At 39.3% G+C, this 24,713-nt stretch overlaps 3 protein-coding genes across 3 annotated transcripts; 1 reads left to right on the forward strand and 2 right to left on the reverse strand.

The window, feature by feature from the left end:
* Positions 1 to 14,572: 14,572 nt before the first annotated feature.
* Positions 14,573 to 15,956, reverse strand: LOC143374890 (uncharacterized). The gene is made up of 4 exons (XM_076823439.1): positions 15,613 to 15,956; positions 15,484 to 15,531; positions 15,273 to 15,423; positions 14,573 to 15,192 (listed from the first exon to the last, which is right to left on the reverse strand). The coding sequence occupies exons 1-4, from the start codon at positions 15,954 to 15,956 to the stop codon at positions 15,019 to 15,021; spliced, it is 717 nt and encodes a 238-aa protein (XP_076679554.1). The 3' UTR covers positions 14,573 to 15,018.
* Positions 15,957 to 16,512: 556 nt separating this feature from the next.
* LOC143374891 (uncharacterized) lies at positions 16,513 to 17,617 on the reverse strand. The gene is given in 1 exon segment (XM_076823440.1): positions 16,513 to 17,617. A coding segment is annotated over 1 exon segment (1,062 nt). The 5' UTR covers positions 17,575 to 17,617.
* Positions 17,618 to 17,628: 11 nt separating this feature from the next.
* Positions 17,629 to 19,100, forward strand: LOC143374567 (uncharacterized). Its single transcript, XM_076822809.1, has one exon. The coding sequence runs from the start codon at positions 17,862 to 17,864 to the stop codon at positions 19,053 to 19,055; it is 1,194 nt and encodes a 397-aa protein (XP_076678924.1). The 5' UTR covers positions 17,629 to 17,861; the 3' UTR covers positions 19,056 to 19,100.
* Positions 19,101 to 24,713: the final 5,613 nt, after the last annotated feature.

The following is a 24,713-nucleotide window of genomic DNA, read 5'->3' on the forward strand; positions in this document are numbered from 1 at the left end:
GTGACACAGGTTTCCCAAAGGAAGGAAAGGAAGGAAAGGAATGTCCGGAAGGGTGAGTTTTATTTAATTTATTGGTGATTATTAGGTGTAGAAATAAATTCTGTTCGATTTTAGGGTTCAATAACAGTTTGATTTAAAAAATATGAAAACAACTCAATCATCGAAATAATATCCATTATTGTTAATTATCTTTTGCCATTTTTCTGTTAGCTTACGAATATCACTGCGATAGAAATTCGGTTGCTTTATACTGATTATGTAAATCCAGTCTGAAAGAATTAATTCATACACCTAATATTATTTTTTAAATTTAGTTATGTTGGCCGTAATTAAACTACGGATTTTTACCTCAATAACGAATTACGATCACTTGTCATACATTTTTTGTTACATTACCTTTTCGTTTATGCCTTATTTGAAAACGAAATTTGCGTATTTCTTGTCCTCTCGGTTCAAACAATTATTATTTAAGATTCTGCTTTAAAAAAAAAAAAACTGTGTAACGCGATTTCCTTCGATGCATGCCGACTTGCTTGTTCGTACGTTCGTAGTACAAGCGCAGTCGCCTACCGCGTAGCCAACGCTACCGCTGGAGCTTGGGCGGAAGGCGCGCGCTCTGATTGGTCGGCGGTTTTTGTTAATATCTCGTTAACGAAGCTTCGGACAATATTTTCGCTAAGGAAAAAGTTGTTTCAAATCACCCCCTGAGTCTCCCCTTCAACGAACTCCGACATTTTTGGGACACCCTGTATACATCACTTGAAATCGCTGTCGTATTTATGCATAGTAATTCAGGCAGTGAGAACAACAACGGACTAACCTACATTAAAAAAAATTCCTATTGTACATCGATGGCTTACAATTAGTGCACACATATTGTATGTCCACTTTTAGCGTTTCTGAGAAAAACAGGTTCATACATTCAATGATACTTTATAATTACATAAATACTTTTTGCATTATTGTAATATAGGTATCACTGAAAGTATGTAATTAGTAGTATAAGTTAGAATCTGCAAAATTATAATAATAACTCGACAATAATGCTTGGAAGTTGGGCATGCTATTGTAACCAAGTACAGAGGAGGACATACTATACTGAATGATATTATATAAAAAATGAATGAAAGGAATAATACTGGAAATAATCTCACTTCAATATTATATTTATTTTTAAAGTAACAGGAATAAAAAAGTAATTCGCGGTAGATATAGGAAGACTTTAAATTTTTTTATTTATTGTTACATTTTTCCAAGACTATTTTCATCCTCTGGCATGGACACACAACATTTGTGCACTCAGCATAATAAATTCAGGGACATACAATAAACAATACAATTACGCTCCAATAGTATCTGTAGGAAATCGGGTATAGCAATTAGGTTATATTTTCTGTCACTTCGATGACAGAAAATCCGTTCATGAAATCCGCTACTGAAAATGCGCAGGCTGGATGTGCGTGATTATTATGTGGTCGGCTCCTCGAAGTGACAGAAAATATAACCTAAGTATATGGTATATGACAAGAAATGTTTAGTGGCCATTTCGTTCTTTTGCGAAACATTTGTGAACTTTTTATCATCCTTTCAAAATATTATTATTACGTCACAACAGTATCTTTAGGAAATCGGGTATAACAATTAGGTTATATTTTCTGTCACATCGAGGAGCCGACCACATAATAATCACGCGCATCCAGCCTGCGCACATTCACTAGCCGAATTCAACATTCAATACAATTTTTTATATATAATGTTTGTTGATAACTGGGGGGAACCACGTGACGTGCGTGAGAGAATAACGTGTGTCGGCAGACAGACGACAGAAATAGACGAAAAGTGTGGCAAATGTGCGCAGAAAATTACGAGGCCGGGTGGAAAATGAGGGGATTAGACAAGGTTCCGGTGGACAGTATAATCGACAAGTAATAAAGGGCCGAAGGGTGAGATAAAAGGTGAAGAAGAGAAGGTGTGAAACGAGTACACGAAATACAAGATACATGGCAAGGATAAGTGACATCTAGGGAGTGGAAGAAGTGAGAAGACAAAGCGAAGACAGCAGTTGGTAAGGAAGAGCGGAGACTCTAATGAGCCAAGCAGGCGAAGTTGGGGAAGTGCAAAAGGAAACCAGAAGAAGGGGAAGACCATCGCTGGCAGATCAGCTGGGAAGAAGAAGAGCGGACAGCGAAGGCTCGATACTGGACTCATTTAAGAGGAAACGGGACGGCGAGGAGGAGCAGGAGAGGTTGAGGGCCGAAAGGGAAATAAAAGAAGAATTCTTAAAAGCGAGGAAAGTAGGGAGGTCGCCTCCGCTGAAGAAAACTGAGGTAGCTATAGAAACTGTGGAAACGCCGGACAGCCGGAAGACAGGGCAGAAAAAAGAAATGGATGCAAAATGAGACAAATTGATGGAAGCTGTGCTGGCAGTTAAGAAAGACGTGGAAGAGTTGAGAAAAGATAATAAAGATCTAAGGCAGGGAATGCAGGATCTGAGGGACGAGTGGAAGAGCAGGGATGAGATATGGGAAAAGGAAAGAAAGGAAATGAGAGGAAGGATAGAAGTACTGGAGACCAAGAAGGTTCAGGCAGAGAGGCTGACAGAAAGACTGGAGGGGCTAGAAAGGAAGGAAGAGACTAGAGAAAAGAGAGAGAGAAGAAATAATATTACCCTAAGGGGAGAAGATCTACCACGTAAAGAGACGCCGAAGGATACGGTGGAGTATGTGTTAAGGCACGAATTGCAGGTAGAAGCAGAAATAGAGGAAGCATAGTGGATAGGAAAGGGGGAGAAAAAAGGGCTACTGATAGCGAAGTTAAGAAGCTGGCAACAGAAAAGAGCAGTAATGCTAAAGAAGAGTACATTGAAAGATAAGAGGCTGTTTATTGACAATGACCTGACGAAAAAGGAAAGGGAGATACAAAGAAACATTAAAGATATTGCCAAGGTGGAAAGGGAGCAAGGGGCAAAGGTGAAAGTTGGGTACAGGAAAGTAATAATCAACGATAAGACATTTATCTGGAAAGAGGATGGTGGGCTGAAAGAAGTAAATTTTTGGAGTCGGCAAAGTTCTGTGAACCTCTAAATTTTAGGAGGACCGCAGAGCTTACAAGGACAACGAAAGCACGACAAAAGGCAATACCAACACCCGTTCCCCGCGCGCCTGCGGATGCAGATATGTGGGGAGAGGGGGTACACAGAATTGGGAAAGGAATAAGAAATCAAAGAGAAATAGATACATTTAAAATAGGATACTGGAATGTAGCAGGATTACTCAGCAAAGACAAGCAGTTTTGGGATTTCCTAAAAGAAATCGATGTAATAGGATTAGTAGAAACGTGGATTGAAGAGAAACAATTGGAAGGATTGAAAGATAAATTGCCACAAGAATTCTCATGGAAATGTAAATATGCCACCAGAGAGAGAAAAAAAGGGAGAGCGATAGGCGGAATTATCACAAGCATAAGAAAGGGCATAGAAGAGGAGGAATCGAACACGGGAACAAAACACATTGAAGAGAGAAGAATAAAGATACAAAATGAAAAATGGAGAATAATAACAGTGTACAACAGAGATATGAAGGAGACGAAAGAAGAGGTAGACCAGATAATAGAGGAGAAGGAGGTGGAGAAACTGATAATCGGAGGAGATTTCAACGCAAGAATTGGACACGAAGGGGGCGATTTTAGAATAGAAGAAAAGCATGGTGTAAGGAGATCAAAAGACAAAGTTAAAACACAGAGGGTAAGGTGTTATTAGAGGTGGTTGAGGAAAGAGGATGGAATATTCTGAATGGGAATATGGAGGGAGATGAGAAAGGAGAGTATACATATACGGGGCCGAGAGGCAGTACGGTAATCGACTATATAATGACAAATGTCGAGGCGAAAGAACAGATCAAGAAATTCAAAGTGGAAGAGAGAGTGGAGTCAGACCATATGCCTCTGATTGCAGAACTGTATGGGGGAAATAAAAGGGGAGAACGAGAGGGAAATCAGAAGGAGAGGTGGAGAGAGAGAAGAGTCTGGACAGAAGAAGGGAGGAGAGAGTTTCAAATAGAATTAAACAAAATAAACTTTAATAGGACGGAGGTGAATGAAATGGTAGAAGAAATGATAAGAAAAATAAATAATGCAGTACGAAAAGAAGAAGTAAAAATTAAAAAATGGAAATTGGGCAGCTTTAAGTGGTGGAATTCGAATTGTACAAAAAAGAAAAGGGAAGCCAGGAAAGCATTGAGGATCTGGAGAAGGGGTAAAGGAGACAAAGAAGGCTACCAGAAGAAAAGAAGGGAGTACAAAAAAGTGTGCGATGAAAGGAGAAGGGAATTACAAGAAACTACTGAGAATGAGATAATGCAATTAAAGGGAGAAAATCAAATATGGGAATATATAAATAAACAGAGAAAGAAAAGAATAGGAATCTCCAATAAAATAGATTTAAAAGAATGGAAGGATCATTTTAAAACATTGCTAGAAGGCGTCGACTGTAAAAAAGAAGTAGGAGAGTTGGAAGAATTAGACAACACGGAAGGAGAAAAGGAAGAGGAAATAACAGAAGCAGAAGTAAAAGAACAAATCAGGAAATTAAAAAAGAAGAAAGCAGCAAGGGAAGACAAAATAGAAAATGAAGCCTGGATTTACGGTAACGTGAAAATAGTAAAAAGGATCACACAAATTTTCAATAAAGTGTGGAAGGGAGAAGGATTCCCGGAGAGGTGGAAAGAAGGGGTGATTTCACCAATATTCAAAAAAGGAGATAGAGAAAAGGTGAGCAACTACCGGGGGATAACGATCCTAAACACAGCGTACAAAATATATGCTATGGTCTTGGAAAAAAGACTAAAAGAGGAATTGGAAAAGAACCACATACTACCAGAAACACAAGCAGGATTCAGGAGCGGTAGGTCGACAATAGATAATATTTTTATTCTGAACTATGTAGCTAACAGAGAAATACAAAAAAAAGGGGAAAGCTGTATACCTTTTTTGCAGACTTAAGCGCTGCATTTGACAAAGTGGATAGAGTAAAACTTCAAGACATCATGAAGAAAAAGGAGATAAGTAAATGTTTGAGGATGAGAATCGGAGAAATTTACAAAGAAACAAGAAATACTATAAAAGCAAACGGAGAAATGTCATCCAAATTCTGGACAACAAAAGGGGTAAGACAGGGATGCCCACTGAGTCCAACGTTATTTACACTATATGTAGCGAATTTGGAGGAAACCATGAGGAAAAACCAAGCGGGAGGAGTTAGAGTAGGAAAAGAAAAAATCTGGACTCTAGCATATGCGGACGATATAGCGTTACTAGCAAATGAACCAAAGGATCTTAAGGACATGATAAGTAGATTCGGAAAATATCTTGAAAGGAAAGGGTTGCAACTGAATGCAGAGAAGTCAAAGGTGCTTATTTTCCATAAAGGAAGAGGAAAGAAGAAGAGAGAAGAATGGGGCTGGCAGGGGCACAATCTAGAAGAAGTAAAGCAGTTCAAATACTTAGGGTATAATTTTCAGAAAAATGGGGGCAGAGAGATGCATATAAGGGAAGTCATAAAGAAAGCAAGAATAGCAATGGCGCAGATATGGGGAATAGGGCAAAGAATGTTCAAGAACAATTTTGAGAGAAGAATGACAATATTTAGAAGCATAGTGAAAAGTATCTTGCTGTACGCGTCAGAAATTTGGGGATGGATGGAAGCAGAAAAGATAGAGAAAATACAGGAGAAATACATAAGGTGGACTTTAGGTTTGGACTTCAATACACCAGCGTATCTAATTTTGGAGGAAACAAAAACGGACAAAGTAAGGATAGAAGCGGGGAAAAGAGCAATAAAATATGAGGAGAAGGCGAAACGGATGAATAAGAATAAAATAGTACAAGAGTGTTGGAGGGAAATAGACGAGAAGCAAGCAGAGAAAAAGTCGAAATGGGAGGAAATGAGAGACGCATACTACAGACAAGAAATGATGGATATGCAAGAAATGGAAATAGAAAGAAGGAGAGGAAGAGAGTTTGCGGAGGAACTAGCGCAAAGAGACAGGGCAGAGCAGGTGCAATGGCAATACGACAGAATACTAGAAGGCAGATACAACGCACATTACACAGAAATCAGAGATAACCAAAGAGCAAATTACCTAGACGGAAACTACAGAGGCAGAGACCAAAGCATGATCGCAAGGTTCAGATGTGGGAACGAGGAACGGGGAAGCAAGTACTGGAAGGAAGAAAAAGAGACAGTATACAGACTATGTAATGGGGCTAGAGAGACGTTGGGTCACATGTTACGAGACTGTAAGGAGTTGAAAAGAGAAAATGCAACGATCAGAGGAATATTAAAGGGAGATGCAGAAGGAGCGGAATGGATGCGTATAGTTCTGGAAAAAGGAGAAGAAAAGAAGACCAAGATGAAGGAAGAAATCAAAACGAAAGCACAACATGCAGTTAACAGTCCCAGTAACACTTACACACTTAACACATGTAACTCCATTTTGAGGCCGAAAGGCAAAAAATAAACCTATTTACTACTACTGTTTGTTGATAACTGCTTTCTGCAGAGGACGTGTAATAAGTGTATTTCATGTTCTGTTTCGGTGCTTTCCTAGTAAAAAAATGTCTAACCTAACAAATTTCATTTTCTGGGGACATTCCCTCATCTATTTTCCGTTTTCACTTAAGGCTCGTATAGACTGGGCGATAATCGCCGGCAACTTTGTCGCTGGAGGTGCTGACGAGTCGGTGGGATAACCGACTTGTCTCCAGCGACTTGTAGCCGGCGACTTTTATCCGGCGACTTTTAGCTGGCGACTCGTCCTTTACAGGTTAAGAGATACGAATAGACCTGGCGCAGTCGCCGGATAAAAGTCGCCGGCGACTTTCAACAATCTCTGTGGGATACAGCAACTCGACCCTTGCCTCAAACGGCCTTCTAGAAATGACTGTTGGCCACATGTTCCCGAAAAACTGTATTCAAGTGGTCGGTGAGCAACATCGCCCGAGTGTCTAGTGCCTGTATTCTGTTTCCCGTTCCGAATGGGAAACATCGCCGACTCTGTGGCAACACACCACACATATATATGTAATTTTTTTATTTTATATGTTAATTTTTAACGTATACATCTACTATAAGATGTATATACATATATACATACATGTATATATATATATATATATATATATATACATATATACATACATGTATATATATATATATATATATATATATATATATATATTTAAATATATATATAAATATGTATGCGTGTGTATATACATCATATAGTAGATGTTTACGTTACAAAATTTACTATAGGACGTACTTCAATACTTTACAGTTAATTATCAATTTCTTGTTTTTTTTTTCAACACACCCTGTATTGTTCTTAATCTGTACAATCTCACTAACTTTTTTCTCGATGTAATGCATCGCAACTACGCATAGATGTTTTCTTTAACATCGAATACTTCTGCGTTTTGAATTAATTAACAGGCCATAACTAGTGAAATCAAATAAAAAACCGAAAAGAACAATTCAGAATCATACCCATTTATTATCATTACAATAACAGTATTTTATTTAAATGTCCCAGGGTTCCTTCTGCAGGCATAGTAAAAATAATAGTTTGCTCAATCGTTTAACCTCCAGCAAAGAAATGGATTGAACGGTAAACGATTCAACAAACTATTACTTTCACTACGCTTACAAAAGGAACACTGGGACAATAGTTAATAGAAAATAGTTCCATTTAAAAACCCGAACTTGACCATCTTATCTCTTAAAATAATAATCGAAGAAAAATACCGTATGAGCTAAAGTTTTACACCCCCCCCCCCCCCCCCGAAAGCATGCAATTGCATATAAACAATTTTTTTTATTTCCAATACGTTGGGAACCATCCAGCTGTTTACTGTTCCCGTGGATACCTGCGTATTAACGAAAAGTCGCATTTTTGTTCACAGCGAATAATCTATAAATTCTTAAAGACTGCGAAGGTACATTCTTGATTGCCCTTTGAAAATCTGCCAACCAGATGTTATCGAAGCTGTCTTGGGAAATACGGTATTGCCCATCAATAAACGATAAATGAGTTTTCGCTTCGCGATAATTAAGGACCCAACATAGGGGCAAAATACAGAACACAATATAAAGGCCCAAAATATAATAAAATTTGAAAATAGAATATAAAGCGGCCTTTTTGTTAATCCGTTTATTGGTGTGTCGGCGGGTGGTGAGTAGGTATAGATGGTGACTTCGCACCCGTATGCACCGTTGTCCACTATCGAAGTGCGGGATAATACGATCATAAACCGCGACTCTGTTGAGACGTTCTGGCTGATTAACCTGGATAGATTTTCGGAAACAACTGGTTTGCCTTGGGCCTGAAATATGAACAATTTTACATCGTTTATGATAATGTATACCTGAGGTTCCCGTTCCATATGCGTAGCGAGTTCAATATAGCGTGACAGCTAATCGTATAGTGGGCGGAATTGCAAGACGACAATTTGTGTCTTTCTTTGCAATTTTTGGAGCCACTAAAGTCAGGAGCTCTTCAAAATCAGATTTTGTCATTCGCACAAAATTAGTAAAACTACCTCCGTCGTTTAATAGAAACTGTGGCATTAAATCGTCACCGTAATGTTCACCATTTCTCAAAAACGCCTTTTTCCACCAACGCCTTTTTCTTTTTCTTTTGGTGGATGGTATTACAATGAACGCGACTCCAACACCCATAGCTATTGACGGATTCATGGCTACTAAATAGAGTTTGGAATGGACGCCGAAGGGTCTTGGTCATAACGTGGGGGACCCAAGTTGCCGAGTCGCCGGACACAAGTCGCTGGATACCAGCCGCTCGGTAAAAGTCGCTGGAGACAAGCCGATGCATCCCAGCGAGTCGCCAGGCGACCCGCTGGAGTCGCTGGCGACAAACTTGCCGGCGATTATCGCCCAGTCTACACGAGCCTTTAGAATTCCTTACTGCTAACGTAGAATATTGTAGCATAAGCACATTTCAAGTAATTAAAATGTACAATGAATTTTCTACGTTTGCAGTACCAGCCGACTTTCCGTTTAAATTTTTATAAGTACAACCACAGACGAGGTATACAGGGTGTCCCACTAAGGAATGGACAGCGCGATATCTCTTAAAGTATTGTCGATATAAATATAAAAAATAGGGAATTGCATGGTTCGAGGGGGCCCATTTATTAGCGCGAACGAATTTTGTTTTCGATTATTATTTTAAAAGATACGATGGTCAAGTTCGGTTTTTCAAATGGAACTATTTTTATTTAAGACCTGAGTTGATAGTGCGTTCCAAGACAAATTCAATAAGCTTTAATGTATACACTTTATTTCCACTGGTTTTTAAGATATTGCGCTTGCAAATTTACTGATTTTCACTACAAGAAACCCCTCTGGAATGGCAAAAACCGGGGGCGGTCTTACTGGCCCCACGGGTGGCACTGCCTGTTGAAATGGATACTTACCTGCCAAAGGTCTACGCCAGAAATGGCAGGCCCAAAGGCTGGACAATTCTTTTCCGTCAGAAATGCTACTTAGGTAGGTACATCTGCGGTTGGATTGGTTCTGATACAATCTGCTCCCTATGGATGAAATTTAGTCTAGCAACTTTCACTCCTCCTAACCTAACCAATCCAACTTGCATCCCTCCCAAAAGAACCGGCCATCCGAGCGTAGAAGCAAGTGCGAAATAAAAGTAACGATACCTACCTAAGTAGCATTTCTGACGGAAAAGAATTGTCCAGCCTTTGGGCCTGCCATTTCTGGCGTAGACCTTTGGCAGGTAAGTATTCATTTCAACAGGCAGTGCCACCCGTGGCGCCAGTAAGACCGCCCCCGGAGGGGTTTTTGCCATTCCAGAGGGGTTTCTTGCAGTGAAAATCAGTAAATTTGCAAGCGCAATATCTTAAAAACCAGTGGAAATAAAGTGTATACATTAAAGCTTATTGAATTTGTCTTGGAACGCACTATCAACTCAGGTCTTCAAAAAAAAATAGTTCCATTTGAAAAACCGAACTTGACCATCGTATCTTTTAAAATAATAATCGAAAACAAAATTCGTTCGCGCTAATAAATGGGCCCCCTCGAACCATGCAATTCCCTATTTTTTTTATATTTTTATCGACAATACTTTAAGAGATATCGCGCTGTCCACTCCTTAGTGGAACACCCTGTAGAAATGGATATATTGTTGAAAATCCAAATAATCTTGATAATCCTGTAGATTTCGGTTTTTCACAACAAGAGTTTATGTGTGTGACGTTCGCCCCCCCCCCCATATTGCGAAAAATTATAAAATCATTGTTGTACTAGTTTGTACTAATTTTGTACCGCGCTGTACTGTTGAGAGTCTTCAAAAATTCGGAACCGTTTCCGAAAAAAATTGAGAAAACCAATTTTTAAGGCAGCCCCCCCCCCCAATTTTTTGAAAACATGTTTTTTCTCGATTGTACTGCATTTAGTAGTTGCACCAAGCATTGTACGGTTCGAAGAAATGGTGTAACAACATTGGTTTGGAAGAAAAAAAAAATTAAGACTGTCCAAAGTCACGTATTATTTCCTAATAAATGTTAGATGAACATTGCTTGTCTTGCAGCTTAAGGTACGTGTTCGGAACACTTTCCGAATATTCGCGTTGTAAATATTAACTGTACAAATGTTTGGATTTAGATTGAAGGACTGTATATATGTAAATCTTTTAAACTGCGCGGGCCGACGAGGGAACTGGCTACCTGCTCTCGTTGATTCCGTAATTCGGGTGGACCGAGTAGCTCGGGTTGCGGGATCGGCGAGGGAGGTGCCGAGGCCGATCGGCGACTCGTGAACTTCGAGCGAAGTTCAGTTTCTTCGGGCACTATTGGCTAATGTGTTATCGTCGAACGTGCCAACCTTAATTTCTGAATAACGTTTTGTGCTCGCACGCGAGTGTTCGCGTGCGAAATTGTGAATTTTTTAAGCAATTCAGTGAATGACTTTCGTCTATCCTCGAGTCGATTCTGTGCGATCCGTGTAATAGTCACTGTGCTACGGAAATCGCGGAATTATATTCACTGGCAACACGTGCCGCATGGGCGGCCATTAAAACGCTTTGCTTTGATCTAACCATCCAAATGTATTCCGAATTGTCTATCCTTCCATCTTGTAAAGAAATGAACTTTCAAACAAGATTTAGAGACCTTCGCGTACAGTACGTTACAATGGGACCTAAAAGTTATTAGATTGTCGAGGAACACAGTTCCGCAATACAAAAAAAGTTGAAATTGTATGGAAAAAATATGTATTATGCTGTTTCATAATTATTCAAACATCCAGTTCAGATTTCCCATGAAGAAACGAATTTTAAAAAACATTAATATTTTTGTTTATAAGTTTTTTCTAATTGTCCAAACAATTGATAACACTTTTACGATTTGATAGATCTTATTGAAATAAGTAACTTTTATCTCGTTACTCTTTATCTATCTCTTACAGATTGGGTGTTACAAAATAAAATCGAAAAATAACCGAATCTTCAGGAGTTAATTTCACCCCTTTAGATTGAATTTGGGCAGCAAAATATTGCCCTGTAATCGGAAAGAAATTCCGTACATATCCATAAAGTTTAAGAATTTTTTGAATTTTCAGGTTCGGGATCTCCCCAAAAAGTAAAAAAAATTCAAATTTTCCATGCCCCCCCCCCCTAATTTTGTTTCATTTGATCTAATATAGTGATGTGTAAAGGTTCTGGCTTAATCGAATAAAATTAAACTGTAGCGATTTGAACTTTAACTTAAAGTAATTACAAAGAAATCTTGCAAACAACAAAAATTAAGCAATGCAATAGCAACCTACGCTATTCCATTTTACTGTTGTTGTTTCGTAGAATTGACGTTATCTGTAACGGTTATCCCCATAAAAAAACTTCAAAAAAGTAAAAAAAAATTACGGCAAGTACATGATATCAAATAAATCATAAAAAAAATAGAAGATAATAATAAGTACAAAATAAAAAAGATGTGAAATCAAAATGAGCTGCAAGTACATAAAGGTGCTTTCAGTCAAATACTTGGCCTGACGAGATAAGGTATTCTCAGATCATCAATACCCATACCTTCCCTCTCACGGGCTTTCATATAATTTATCAATTTATAACTCTGACAATATGAGTACATTTTCATTTTATTGCGTTTTAACATAATTCCAAGATCATTCATCGACACCGATACCTTTCCCCTCACAAGCTTTCAGATAATTCGTCAATTTAAAACTCTGACAATATGAATACACTTTCATTATTTTGCGTTTTTAAATAATTCTTATTCATCTACACCTTGACCTCGCCTCGCCAGGCCAAGTATTTGACTGAAAGCACATTTATGTACTCGCAGCCCATTTTGATTTCACATCTTTTTTTATTTTGTACTTATTATTATCTTCTATTTTTGTGATTTATTTGATTTCATGTACTTGGCCTATTTTTTTTTACCTTTTTGAAGTTTTTATGGGATACTTCTATTGGGGTTACTTATTTTTACAAAGATATAACATTTTAACAGTAAAATAATATATTTTAAAAAAATAAATTTTTTATTTGATGTCAAGATCATTGAATGAATAATTGCGTATGTAAAACCCTACCTGTCTGACATAGATCACACTGCATCATCTGATATTGTAATTGGGAAACTAGTAAAATTAATGAATAGTGTAGCAACTACTGTGGATTTTATATTAAAGTATTACGAATGTCTTTCACAAAGGATTGATAAGTATCAAGGGAGATGTGTTTTCGGCGTACTTTCTTCACTAATGTGACCTGTTCTACATTGCAAGCAGTCCGCCATATTTTTCTTAATTCTTAATGCTATGCTAATTTGACAAATTTTGTCGATTTACCTTATTTGACAAATTTCCAGAAACTTGTGCGAAACAAGATACTCTGTCTATCTAATCTTCTTCGGACAACCTCCAAGCATGTGCATCCCCTTCATTTCTATCCAAGCCTGTGCGTCCCCTTCATTTCTATGCAAGCCTGTGCGCCCCCTTCATTTTTATCCAAGTCCTGTGCGTCCCCTTCATTTCTATAAGCTTTACATAAAAACTCTAAATTGCTGGTATAAAAATATCTAGCAAGTTAAATGCAATGCAATTGGTTACAATATATTACTTTGTACATGCATAGTATTATTTTGTACACTCACGGTACAAATTTCCAGAAACTTATGCGAAAGAAGATGCTTTTCTGTCGAACCTTCTCCAGACAACTTCCAAGTCTGCGACTCTACATAAGAAATCTATTAAAAAAATTTGGCGACTTACCTTGTAAATTGAGACAATAATTCAGTCTCCTATTTAGTGTAAAAACTCGCGACATTTCTGAAAAATTTGACAACTTTCCTTATTTGACATTTGGTAGGTTATAATCCTTGATAGCCATCTGCCTGCAGTCTGCCGGCAGATTGACAGCAGGGTCTGCCAGGAAAGCGCAGGATCTGCCGGCTAATCCAACCTAACCTGGAAATTAATTCATTAACATCTCATCACGCCTGCAAAATTTTCTAAATGAAAAGGTATTTTTCTTATGTAAACCGCATATAAGTTTTCGAATAATACCAAAATCAATAAAATCGGTCCACGCATGCCAGATATAGCGTAAAATCGTCTTATGGATCAGTCGGAAACGGTAAGATTTTTCTTCTGATTCTTCAAGTCAATTTTTCGTCAACATAATACGTATACGCGTTTCACGCACACTTTCAGCCAAAAAGAAACTAACACATGTTTCGTTCTTCGTTCGCTGACTCTCGGGATTATTCATATATCTATGTATACTATTGAATTTTAATCCACCAAGTGTCATCCCTGATAACCAGATCGGGCAGCAGGATCTGCCGGCAGCTGCGGTGCAGCCTACGTCCGCATCCAGCTACGGTTCTGCCGGCAGGGTCTGCTTGTCAGGGTCTGCCGGCAGATCGACGGCAGATCGACGGCAGGTCCTGCTGCCCGCCTGACACATCCAACAGCGCCATCTGAAGGCCACAATTGCCAAAGAATTCCCTACGCGTGACGTCACATGGACCTACGCACCAACACAAATGTATCGTTATTGCTGTAGGTGTATCCCTATTCCCTCCCTTTCTATTACGCATGGAGAATTGATAGACAGGAGAAATGGAGCAGTGGATTCTGCTCACATAACCTGCGAGCAGATTCTACAGTTTATTAAATAAGTTTTCTATTTATTTGTAAAAGTATATATTTTGTCTTTAAGAACATACAGTGATTACAATTACAGAATAATATAAGTGGCACATATAAATCGGAAGAGAAACTTTCAATATTTACATTTAGAAGTGGTGATTCTAGATGCAAACATAAGTCAATTTTGTCTGGAACGAAGGGCAATATCAGAAACTTTTATTCTATATATTTGACTTATTTTTTTGCGTAGAATCACTACTTCTTCTTCGCTTGTGTTAACTCTGAAAACAAATACAATATTAGCTTAAAATTGAAATGATACTGGGAAAGTACCGATTAATGAGTATTTTATTAAACGGGCGCTGAAAAATGCCGATTGTTGTTCATTGTGAACGTCGAGAGATAGTTCCCGTTGTAATAAATTAAAATGGGCACTGAAAAGTACCGTTTGGTCTCTTCGCCACTGTAAAAGGAGACACATCTCTACTTTTAATGGGCACGTGAAAACGGACCTTCAGAGGTCGTCATCAGCTTCGTCGGGCTGCTGGTCGCTCCAGAAACTGCGGGGCACTCGAGGTTCCTGGGATGGCGATGCTGGCTTCGTGCGCGGACCACGCTTCCTACAGCGTATCCTCTCCTTTGCCGCCTTCAGTTCCGCTTGCATCCGCAATTGGAAGTCCGATCGGGTTGGCTTCTGGAACTTGGGATTCTGAGCCACACCATCTGAAAAAGAAATGTATGCAAAGTACGTTAGCATCAATGGAACATACAGTAATAGTAACAATAATTCTACGTGAAAAGATGAAAAATGCTTATTGTTTCGTACCAAAAATCGCCCTCGCGATGCGGGTGTCACATAAGGATCTGGGTCCTTCGCGGCCAAACCAAGTGAACGACGACGTTAAGTCGTCCGGCAGTGCTTCCTTGAAGCAGCACTTGACCGCTCCCTTCAAATCGAACCCGCCCACGTATTCGAAATACTTTACCTAAACAAAGCGAGTAAAGATTGATGTAAGTATATATTATATATAAAAGTAAATAAAAGAATAATTTCGTTTTCACTTACAACTTTGGAATAAGTGTCGTCATCGATGTCCTCAAAACAGTCCACCTCCTGCACTGAAGACAAAGGGAGGACTGCTGGTTTCATCGGTTGACCGGTATTATGGGTGGCCTGGACAGATTTCTGAATACTCAGCAAGAGAGTATTCATTCTTCTGCAAACAGAACGGATGGAGACGTAACGTATTAATAAACACGATACACGCGATACTTACATTAGCTCCGCCTCGATCCGATTGCGCTCCGTGAGATCTTCCATGCTCCTGCGAACATTAACATTTATAAGAAAATGTCCTTACAGTAATATTTTTATAGCAAAAAAAAAAAGAAACATGTAAATTTACCCATTATCAGGAGGTTGGGTTGACGCTGTATTGTGCCGCAACGGCCCACTGTGGATCACAGTGGCGCGTGCAGACGACGTTGTCCCTGGATCTGCGAATGCTTCGAAGACAGGAACATTGGCGGCATACGTATCCTGAAACATATTATCCGAGTTAACAGTAGGAACACCGTTTGACGTTGTTGGACCGTCTTCCTGCATGATAATCGACAAATCCTGGATGTCCTGGTTGATGGTTGGTCTCGGCGCGGTCGACGTCCTTCGCCGTTTCGGAGTTTCCTCCTCCGAAGATGTTGTTTGGTAACGTGTGGGTTTGGTAACCACACGTTTCTCTCTTTGGCTCATGTCGGTCTGTAAGTAAAAAAAGTACATGTTACAATACTTAACAAAGGCGTGTTAGCTGTTTTTTACATTTTACATGCAATATTTTATGCACCACCTATTCAAGACGAACCTGTATAACGTGCTACTCAATAAGTGGAGTGTAACTCAACAAAGGCTACAACAGTAGAAAACGTGAAAATGACCCATGCTGAAACATTCGAACCAAACGATAAAATAACTCATCACCAGAGATTAACAAGGATACGTGTAAGTATGGTTTTACTTGTGAAGAGCAGTACAAAAGAAGAAAATGTAAATATTATAGCACGTCACTCACCAGAAAATAGTCGTAACTTACCAAAAACAGGAGACGAAACTGAATAGGGAAAACGATTTTTTTTTTCACATGGTGGAAATCCCTAACGAATATCTCACCCCCGTGGGAGGGGTAAGATTATGTGGGGCTTGCACCCACTAAAACCACCATGGTGACCACCTGACGCGAGAGGCTTACACAAGGGAGAGGGACTGACAACGAGATACTTCTAACGAAAATAAATATTGAAGAATTTGAATACTACGACTTCTCGCTGTGTGTAATAACGGCAACGACATAACTACGGGTTTCTAAGGGGATGGGGTCGCCGTTACTGCCAATGGGCGTACTACCGTAAAAAGGAATTCTATAACATTTAGCGCGAACCTGATTGGGGGAGATGTTTAGAATTTCAGGGCTCAATCTGGCGCATTTATATACACCAAGAACGGAAGACTTTATGCCGACATCATAAAAATCATCGACCTCTACAAATTTTTTAATACCTAAATGATAGGAGTTATCGGAGTTCATGCTAATATTGAAAATTAAGCAGATCGAGCCGTCGACTGAGATGCAACAATTATCGCGTACATTGATGCCCAGAGATATGTTATTGAACTCTATCTTGTGGTACTGAGAACAATTGGGGTCGTTACTAAGTGGTCTAGATACGTGAATAGAAAAATCAACATTATAATGAATGTTTGTGCCATGAAATTGTATCTCCCTCATCCTATTGGAAAATTGTTGGAGAGGAAGACTTGGCTTTCGCAGATACTTTTTAAAAATGGACATGTTGTTTTCATATGGAAAAGCAGAACATGAATCTAAATTACCAAGACATCTGACATCGTTGGTTAGGTGAAGAAGACCATGGACGTTATAACTATTAAACGTTGGGCCATAAAATTCTTCGTTACGAAGAACAAATTTCTCCAGAGCTGACTCTGCGAATCTCAAGTGTTGGCTCGATGGAGATTCTGAAACTAAAACCCGTATGGCTGCATGTAAGAATAAGAAATGCTTGTATACAGTTTCCTCCAGTACACCATTCAGTATAACTGGCCCTGTATATAGAAGGAACTGACGAAATTCGGTCGCTTTATATTTAGAGCATAGTTCAATAGCTCTGGGACGTCTGCCAAAGTCTGAGGGGCAATATCTGTTAAGACTCTTCAGTCTCGTAGACAGTATAGAAATGTGTCAGCGGCGCAATTTTGAGAAAGGGGAATATTCTCCATGTACCCACGCAGACAACAGTTTTTTTACTACGCCCAAACATACAAGATGCATGTACTCGAATGGAACTTGCGAAACCATTCCTATCTGTAGCAATGACAATGGGCTTGTACCTAGCTTGTGATGTTTCCACGTCGAATAAAGGGTACCACATGGTATCATTTTGGCGGTACAGTGGACTACGCTCGGATTGGCTGCGCCGCCATGCGGTCATTCGTGATTGGTCGGGACTCTACTTCCCAGTTCGCGTTTGTTTCGAATTCTCGTTCATTCTGAGGTGGCAGTCATCGACGGCAGATCCAAAGAATTTTTAGAACGTTGAAAAACCACGAAAATCATCCCGAGACATCCACAAGACGTAAGTAATTATGGAATTGAATAATTTCAAATTGTCTGCGTCGCGGAAATCGGGACACGCACTATCGACGAGGCAAAAACGTAGGGTTATGCGCGAAGTGCGAAGCAACTTACGCGTGCGATACCGTTCTGCATTTCACACCGTTCGTAGAGTAGGGGATAATTCTTCTACCGTGCAAGATGCTGCTGGCACATCTGCAGGTTGTAGTTCGTCCGCTCCTGTTAATTTAATCCCCGATAGATTCAGTGATAGGCGCGATATAAATGTAGAAGACGCCGGTCCTTCTACTTCCACGTCACGCGTTTCTAATCTCCGCGATACCGTTTTATTGTCCTGTGCTACTTCCTCCGAGCCATCTTTTCGCCAACGGTTAGCGTCTTGTTTCGTAGACAACAATTTGACACACGTTCAAGGAGATAATATATTATCTCTCCTTCGAACACATTCCTGTTCCTCCCAGTTGCCTCAGGATGTTAGAACACTTGTATCTACGCCACGTAATCCTGCTGCCACATTCGTCGTGCCACCAGGAGAATACATTCATTTTGATCTAGAAGCAGAAATTATTAACACTTTGTCGGTATCATTTGTTAGACAGTTAGAATTAGATTTTCATACCAATGGATGTAGTTTGGACAAATCAAGTTCCATTCATATCTGGCCCGTTCAATGTAGGATTTCAAATATTCCTCAGATAAAGCCGATAGTGGTAGGCATCTATAAAGGTCCCCAAAAACCACACGACCCCAATATTTTCTTTGAGAAATTTATTGCAGACGTCAGGGCGATCATGTCCAACGGAGGCATAAATTTTCATTCCATTAAGTTGCCCGTACGACTGAGATGTTTCATAGCCGATGCCCCAGCTCGAGCATTTGTATTAAATCATCGTGGGCATATGTCTTTCCATCCCTGTTCCAAATGTACGGTTTCTGGTACCCTGAACGGTAGGCATTACGCTTTCAATGGGATACATCATTCTCCTCGAACCGATGAGGATTACATTAGGCAGTTAGAAACATCACAAGAAACATCACAGAAACATCACAAGCTAGGTACAAGCCCATTGTCATTGCTACAGATAGGAATGGTTTCGCAAGTTCCATTCGAGTACATGCATCTTGTATGTTTGGGCGTAGTAAAAAAACTGTTGTCTGCGTGGGTACATGGAGAATATTCCCCTTTCTCAAAATTGCGCCGCTGACACATTTCTATACTGTCTACGAGACTGAAGAGTCTTAACAGATATTGCCCCTCAGACTTTGGCAGACGTCCCAGAGCTATTGAACTATGCTCTAAATATAAAGCGACCGAATTTCGTCAGTTCCTTCTGTATACAGGGCCAGTTATACTGAATGGTGTACTGGAGGAAACTGTATACAAGCATTTCTTATTCTTACATGCAGCCATACGGGTTTTAGTTTCAGAATCTCCATCGAGCCAACACTTGAGATTCGCAGAGTCAGCTCTGGAGAAATTTGTTCTTCGTAACGAAGAATTTTATGGCCCAACGTTTAATAGTTATAACGTCCATGGTCTTCTTCACCTAACCAACGATGTCAGATGTCTTGGTAATTTAGATTCATGTTCTGCTTTTCCATATGAAAACAACATGTCCATTTTTAAAAAGTATCTGCGAAAGCCAAGTCTTCCTCTCCAACAATTTTCCAATAGGATGAGGGAGATACAATTTCATGGCACAAACATTCATTATAATGTTGATTTTTCTATTCACGTATCTAGACCACTTAGTAACGACCCCAATTGTTCTCAGTACCACAAAATAGAGTTCAATAACAGTAGTATGGCAATGGGGATTCTAATTCAAATTTGTTTTTTTGTCGGCGGGCTGGCAGCGGATGACGTCATAGAGATGGCGGAGTGGTGGGGGGTATCATCGAGGAGGAGGAGGAGGAACCGCGGGTGAAGGTGCGCTACTCTGGAGCGTGGTACAGACTGTCGGTAAGGAAGGTGCTACTCTGGAGCGTGGTACAGACTGTCGGTAAGGAAGGAAATATTAATTTTATCATATTAATATAAATGAAAAAACTTCTCGGGGCGACGGGGCTCGAACCCAAGACCTCCGCGGTACGAGTCAGCCGCCTAACCAACTCCCCCAAACGCCGTCTCAGACATTAGTCTTTTCCGAATGGTACATATAGCGAAACCAACGGAGCGTCACATATGTGACACACACACACACACACACACACACACACACACACACACACACACACACACACACACCATGAGCCGTTGCCAAACGTCGGCGTATAATAATAATTTATTTTTATGAGAAATTTTTTTTTTTTTTCGACACCGCGTCTTCGAGGGAAAAAGACGGAGCATTACTTTAAAGTTAAAATTCTAGGAGGGAAAGAGACACCACTACATAGGGGATAGAATCGCATGCATTCTAAAGCTAACTGTATTTCAAAGCGTTCCGATTTAACGTTGCTGCGTATCGCGCGATCTCGCGTAATTCGACTCCTCTGGAACGGCCGTGCAGGGTGATGTCACTTGGCGGCGCGATGAACGAAATAGAATTATGCTGCGTCAGCAGAAATCTTTTTTCCTAACGCAGAGAAATAATAATTATTGAATCGGCGAATCTTAAAAATTAGGCCGTGGGAGGAGGAACACGGGTAAATAAAATTGAGAAATAATATATGTTTAAGAAATATATATATTGCTACAAATAATAATATGAAAGAATAATATGAAGGAATAATATAGAATATAAAAAATATAATTAAAATTTATTGGGCTTAATTATCCCACTCGATCACATCATCAGCAAATAGATTAGTTAATGGTAAATCCATAGGAACTTGCACAGGGTCAGTTTGAACTGCAACAACACTAGCCCGAAGCCCCGATACTTTATTCCTATACGTATCAAAATCAATATTTTCCGCTTTGACGTTTCGCCAAACCACACTCTTTGGATGATACTCATGATTATTCCGAGATATAGTTATTTGTACATTATCATCATCATCGAAATCGCGTAAAAACGTTTGTTGTTCATATCGATGCATCCAATATTCCTCATCATCCTCGAAGTAGTCGTGTACTGGATTATCGCATTTTTTAAAAACTTTTAAAAATATATCGCCATCCTGATTAGCTTCCGCCTCATAAAGTTCTGCACATCGAATTTCTTCGGTTTGAACCGCAACATTTCGACAGGCCACATACATTTTCGGGCTGGATGAATGGATAACTACCGCAGCAGCGGTGATCGTAGCGGTAGCCGGACGTTTCAAATTCATGGGCAATGACATAATCTGAAACCGAGTTTTCTTATAATTCTCAAAGTTATTAACACAACGATTCACTAAAATAGGATAATGGAAACTTACGGTATTAATCGATTGCATTTCCATGCGTTGAACGATTGATAATATCCTTCAAAAGCAATCTTCTTCAAAGCAATTTCACGTAACACAAAAAATGCAAAAAGTGTTTCAAAGAACTGTCAAAGAGACTGCACGTTGACCACGATTTGAAGACAACTGGTCTCGCTGCATCTCCAAGCTGCCACATGTGGGCCCATGCCTAAAGTTGCATAGCTTTGCAAAGTAGGATGCCTTTGTTCTTCGCCATCTTCATCACAGGCCACCTGCATTTTCGCTGACCATCCTCACCTTCTATACATATTCGAATTATTCACTGACCATCCTCAGAGTGCACTTATCATATCCTTCGAATTCTTCTCCCTTCTTCTTTGGACACATCATTCGATTAGGTCACACCACTTTTGATCGCGTATCGAACGTGTATTGGACGTCTATTGAACCACTTTCAACGCCTAACGTACCACTTTCAACGTCTATCGTACCACTTTCAACGCCTAACGCACCACTCTGAATGTCTATCAAACGTCTATTGTACCACTTTCAACATCTATCGTACCACTTTCAACGCCTAACGTACCACTCTGAACGTGTATCGAACGTCTATCGTACCACTTTCAACGCCTAACGTACCACTCTGAACGTCTATCAAACGTCTATCGTACCGCTTTCAACGCCTAACGTACCACTCTGAACATCTATCAAACCTCTATCATACGTGTATGGTTACCGCTTTGATCATGAATCGTACTACTTCTACATAATAATTACAACTATCTTCTTAATCTAGCGTGCATGCAGGAGGTCGGTGGTTGAGGAGGGTGAAGCAAAACAGTTATGCATTAAAAATTTATTATATTTTATTTGTGTATTTCCCTCTGGCGTTCAGACCACCAGTTGAATATTTTTAAATACATTTTGCATGGCACAGTGCTTTGCGTGTCAGCCTCATCGCAGAGTATTAACTACATTTAGCTTATTTAGGGATTTGATATCCTCGTAGTCAATGTCCAGCGTCTCGATGATCACGTCCACTCTCGTATTTTCATCGAGGAAATCCACGAGCCAATCGCAGCAATTCCTATTTCAATTGCTCTGCAAATTATGCCATACTATACTATTCTTTGTTATATTATATTAAACTACTTTGATTTATATTTTATTTATTTACATTCTACTTAACCTTAAGAAGGTGACAGGTTCTCAAAACAGTTGACAAACATCATTTGCAATTTAAATTTACGGAACTTAAGAATTCTAATGAAAATAATAAAAATCGTTTTTTTCTATTTCTTGGAATATCATCAAATATTCTACATTAGTTTCCACTTTGCTTACATCTTAAAATTTCAGTACTTGTCGTATGGCAAGGAAAGTATTCCTTTTATATAAAATGCAGTTAAAAATACGGTGTATTATTTACATAACAAGTTTCTTGTTTATAAATTATACTTTACACGTCGTCGCAACATTTAAAAGCAACGGAGATTTACTTTCTGAACTTATTTGTAAAGTGCTCCCTGCATTTTATCACAGACATGATTGTGAAATTAATTCATCGTGCACGCGTTGTCGTAGAGTTTACGGCGTAGACACAAAAAAATACCAATAATCATCATGTATTTAAGTCTCTTTGAATTTCTACGAACGTTTTACCTTTCGTCTCTGGCGTAATGCGAAACAGAATTAGTGTGCAAGCTGCAACGACTACAGAGTACGCTAAAAATGGTAGTGAGTGACCATAGTTCAAATTTATAGCTACCCATATGTAAAGTTTGGTCGCTATAGTACCTAACACCCCACCAATTACACCTACGAGACACGTGCCCATCGCTTTGACCTCGGTAGCAGAGATTTCTGACATTAGGATGATCTGTAAAGAGACCAATCCGCAATTGAAAGTGAAAATCAATATTATGGAAGCTAGAAGTAGTGCCCAAGTGTACATCTGTACGTTCAAATTCAAGTATTCCTCCGCGTAAAAGAAAACACCAATCATGAGATCACAAATAGCTGCTGTAATACCCGACGCGAGAATAAATGGCTTACGGCCAAGTTTGTCGACCAAAAATGTAGTTAGAAAGGAGGAGACCACTTGCGTTACACCGATAACAATATTCATCGAATAGTCAGACATCAAATTGCTGGTTGATTTGAAGATGAGCTGACCGTATATGAGAATTGTAAAGAAACCACCGAAATTGTGCATCACGGTAAACAGCAGTATAATAATGAGGGCACGTAAATTTCCACGCGATGCAAACATGTCCTTCAGAGTTCCACTCTTTACCACGTCTTTCTCTGTTTTCGATAGGGAGTCAACCATCGTTTGCAATTCTTCAGAAACGTCGGCTTTCCCTCTTAGTTTTTCCAAAACGTCTTCCGCTTCGTCCACTCTATTTCTCATTATCAGGAAGTACGGTGACTCGGGCATAAAGCAACAGGCGATTGCGAAAGCAATGTTGACGACCAAGAAAATTCCAGCCATCAGAGATAACGAGAGATGCGGGGCAACTATGAACGTCACAAGAATGCCGGTATTGTATATAATGCCTACCAAAGATGATGCAGCACCACGTGTCGCTGGTGACGATATCTCGCCTATGTACATTGGGAGAACGCAAATAAATATTCCTAATGCTAGCCCTGCCAGAAGTCTTGCCGCGTACAATTCCTATTAAAAAAAACAAGCGTATGAATTAGCGATTGTAGCTGATAAGGAAATTTGGATAAATGAAAGTAATTTATCGAATTGAAATTTAGTTAAAAATTTATATGGTAACTGTAAAAGTAAACTACTATTTGTAAAATACAATTTTTAGTCTATGGTAAACAAAACATATGGGTCATTCCACGCCAAATTGACCACTTTTTTCCCTTGATATCTGGAAATTTGTTTTAAACGGAGTATGATGTAGTCCTCGTTAAGTTATGGGGGATTTAAGTCATTGTTTTGCCGATTTCGAATTTGTTTAAAAATTACAAGGCTTTGAATTTTTCGATTTTTGATTTTGATTACTGTTTTCAACATGCAACAGTTTCGACCGCTTTCTTACTTGCTACCCTTAACGCCACCATTCGAAATGATCATATTATCCTCTGCTGTTGAAAGGAGCCCACAACTGACTACGACGTTGAATATGAGCGGTAACACCTAAATGATGCAGTACCACGCCATGTAGCCTTATTTTATAGAGAACACTTCAGCGAATATGGTAGTATTTTAGGGGTATTTTAAAAATCGTGTCTACGAGCCGAAATTTGCAAAATAAAACTTTGTTTATAATTCTCATTATTGTGAAAATGATTTTTCAACCTGAAAAAAATTATTCAAGAAGGTCGATTCTTCTCGATTAAAATAAAAAGGAATCGAGTAAATACGATAAATAGTTCCCCAGATAAAAAATCATCTGTAGGGTGACCTGTCCAGTGAATGAACGTTGTTCATGTAATACAAAAAATTAACGCCTATTTTTCTTTTTATTTTCTTTTTACTCATAACT

Source organism: Andrena cerasifolii, chromosome 11, assembly GCF_050908995.1.
Source record: "Andrena cerasifolii isolate SP2316 chromosome 11, iyAndCera1_principal, whole genome shotgun sequence".
Taxonomy (NCBI): Eukaryota; Metazoa; Arthropoda; class Insecta; order Hymenoptera; family Andrenidae; genus Andrena; species Andrena cerasifolii.

Coding starts and splice junctions, on each gene's coding strand:
- LOC143374890 (XM_076823439.1), bottom strand. CDS start 15,956: ATGAGCCAAAGAGAGAAACGTGTGGTTACCAAACCCACACGTTACCAA. Junction 15,532..15,612: donor ACCCAACCTCCTGATAATGG/GTAAATTTACAT, acceptor TAATGTTCGCAG/GAGCATGGAAGATCTCACGG. Junction 15,424..15,483: donor CGGATCGAGGCGGAGCTAAT/GTAAGTATCGCG, acceptor TTCTGTTTGCAG/AAGAATGAATACTCTCTTGC.
- LOC143374567 (XM_076822809.1), top strand. CDS start 17,862: ATGGAATTGAATAATTTCAAATTGTCTGCGTCGCGGAAATCGGGACAC.